Raw genomic sequence first — 1,524 nt, 5'->3', positions numbered from 1 at the left:
ACCTGTGCAATCCCCAGCCCACCCATGGCCATGGGGTCCCCTGGGAAGCATTAGTGCTGCAGGTAGAGCTCCATCCTCTCCTCCCAACCATCCCTCCTCATCACTCACTGTGACGCCCACGTTAGCAGGCTCCTTCCCTGCCACCAGCTGGCAGATGGCTTCGTACGCCTCCTCTTTGCTCTTGTCCTTAAATCTCTTGGGGGCCAGCTCCTCCAGCGCCTTCTTGAACTCCTCGTAGTTGATGACACGGGCTGTCTTTGCTCTGCAAGCACAAAACTCAGGCAGTTTGAAGGTTGTGCCTTTGAACTGGGCTGCAGCGGGATGAGCCGCAGCGGGGAGACCCCAGCTTTGTCCTCCACCAGCCTTGGGCCCCTCCCCCATCTCCAAAACACAGCTACGGCCACAGCAATCCCGGCTGAATGGGGCTGAGCACGTCGGTGCTGAGCTCCAGGAGCTTTGCAGCCACGTGCAGCTATAGTCCCTGGTGCCAAAAATCTCACCCCTGCGTGGAAGTGCCTTGGGACTTGGGTGCCGGTGGCAGGAGGGGACACACATCCATTCCCACTGCTCCCAGCCTGCCCAGGAGGCCCAGCACCCTCTGTCCCCCAGCAGGCAGCCACCCTTCTCTGCTCCAACTCAGAAGGACCCGCACAGAGCAGCTCCTACGAGCCACGTATTCCTCATCTCTGGGGCAGCACAGTGACCCACCCTCTTACACACCAAGCCCCCCTGGTGCTCAGACCCTCCTGGCCCCACCAGAGAACAAGGGGATGCCCAGACAAAGGGAGAAGGTTCTCCACCCATCCTTGCTCCTGCACCCTGGTGCAGAGCATTGGGCGTCACCATGTCCTTGGGGACCCCAAAAGCAGCCCCAGGTGCCTTTAGCTCTTCAGCTGCCCCTGTGACCTCTGAGGAGCAGCAAAGAGTCCTCCCCAAGCTCAGGTGTGGGCTGGCCAGGCCCAGGGGTGGGCTGTGCCACGTCACACAGGACGCCCCTGAGCACTCTCCTCTGCTCCTTGCAGCACCTTCTTCTTGGATGGGAACCTGGTGGAATTGGTCCCACCCCGATGCCTGGGTGCAGGAGCAGGGACACAGCCTCTGCACCAAAATCTAAGCCTCCCACCCCACTAAAATTTGGATTAATTAACTATCAGGTCTTGTAAAAGCTGCCACACCAACCCCCTGAAGGCCGGACACCACAGGGCAGCACCAGCTGCTCCCTGGATGGCTCGGGCACACAGCTGGGCACCACCCCTCCCTGGGGACCACCACACCTCCCTGGGGACCATTGCCCACACCACAAGGACACCCCCACCCTCTGAGCAGCTGGAGACCCCAAAAAGCTGAGTCACTTACTTCACCTTGGAGAAGACAATGTCCACGTCGGTGTTAGTGACGTGTTTGCCGTCGGTGATTTTGCAGTCTTTGCACAACTTGGACCAGTTCTTCCCGTTCATTTCTTGTCCCGTAGCCTTGGTGTCACCATAGATGGCAAATTTGCGGAAGCTCTCTTCCAGGGATGCC

The 1,524-nt window shown here is 59.4% G+C and overlaps 1 protein-coding gene across 1 annotated transcript in view; it reads right to left on the bottom strand.

The window, feature by feature from the left end:
* The window catches only part of TPPP3 (tubulin polymerization promoting protein family member 3), a gene marked incomplete at its 5' end in the record, with an annotated part of 1,835 nt that extends 315 nt beyond the window's left edge, over nt 1-1,520 (bottom strand). Inside the window, 2 exons of the mRNA XM_010172773.1 lie at nt 109-262; nt 1,357-1,520. Coding sequence (XP_010171075.1) covers nt 109-262; nt 1,357-1,520 — 318 coding nt within the window. The remainder of the gene's footprint in view (nt 1-108; nt 263-1,356) is intronic.
* Nucleotides 1,521-1,524: the final 4 nt, after the last annotated feature.

Source organism: Antrostomus carolinensis, unplaced genomic scaffold, assembly GCF_000700745.2.
Source record: "Antrostomus carolinensis isolate BGI_N321 unplaced genomic scaffold, ASM70074v2 scaffold28357, whole genome shotgun sequence".
NCBI lineage: Eukaryota > Metazoa > Chordata > Aves > Caprimulgiformes > Caprimulgidae > Antrostomus > Antrostomus carolinensis.
This window is presented reverse-complemented; position numbering and strand designations above follow the sequence as displayed.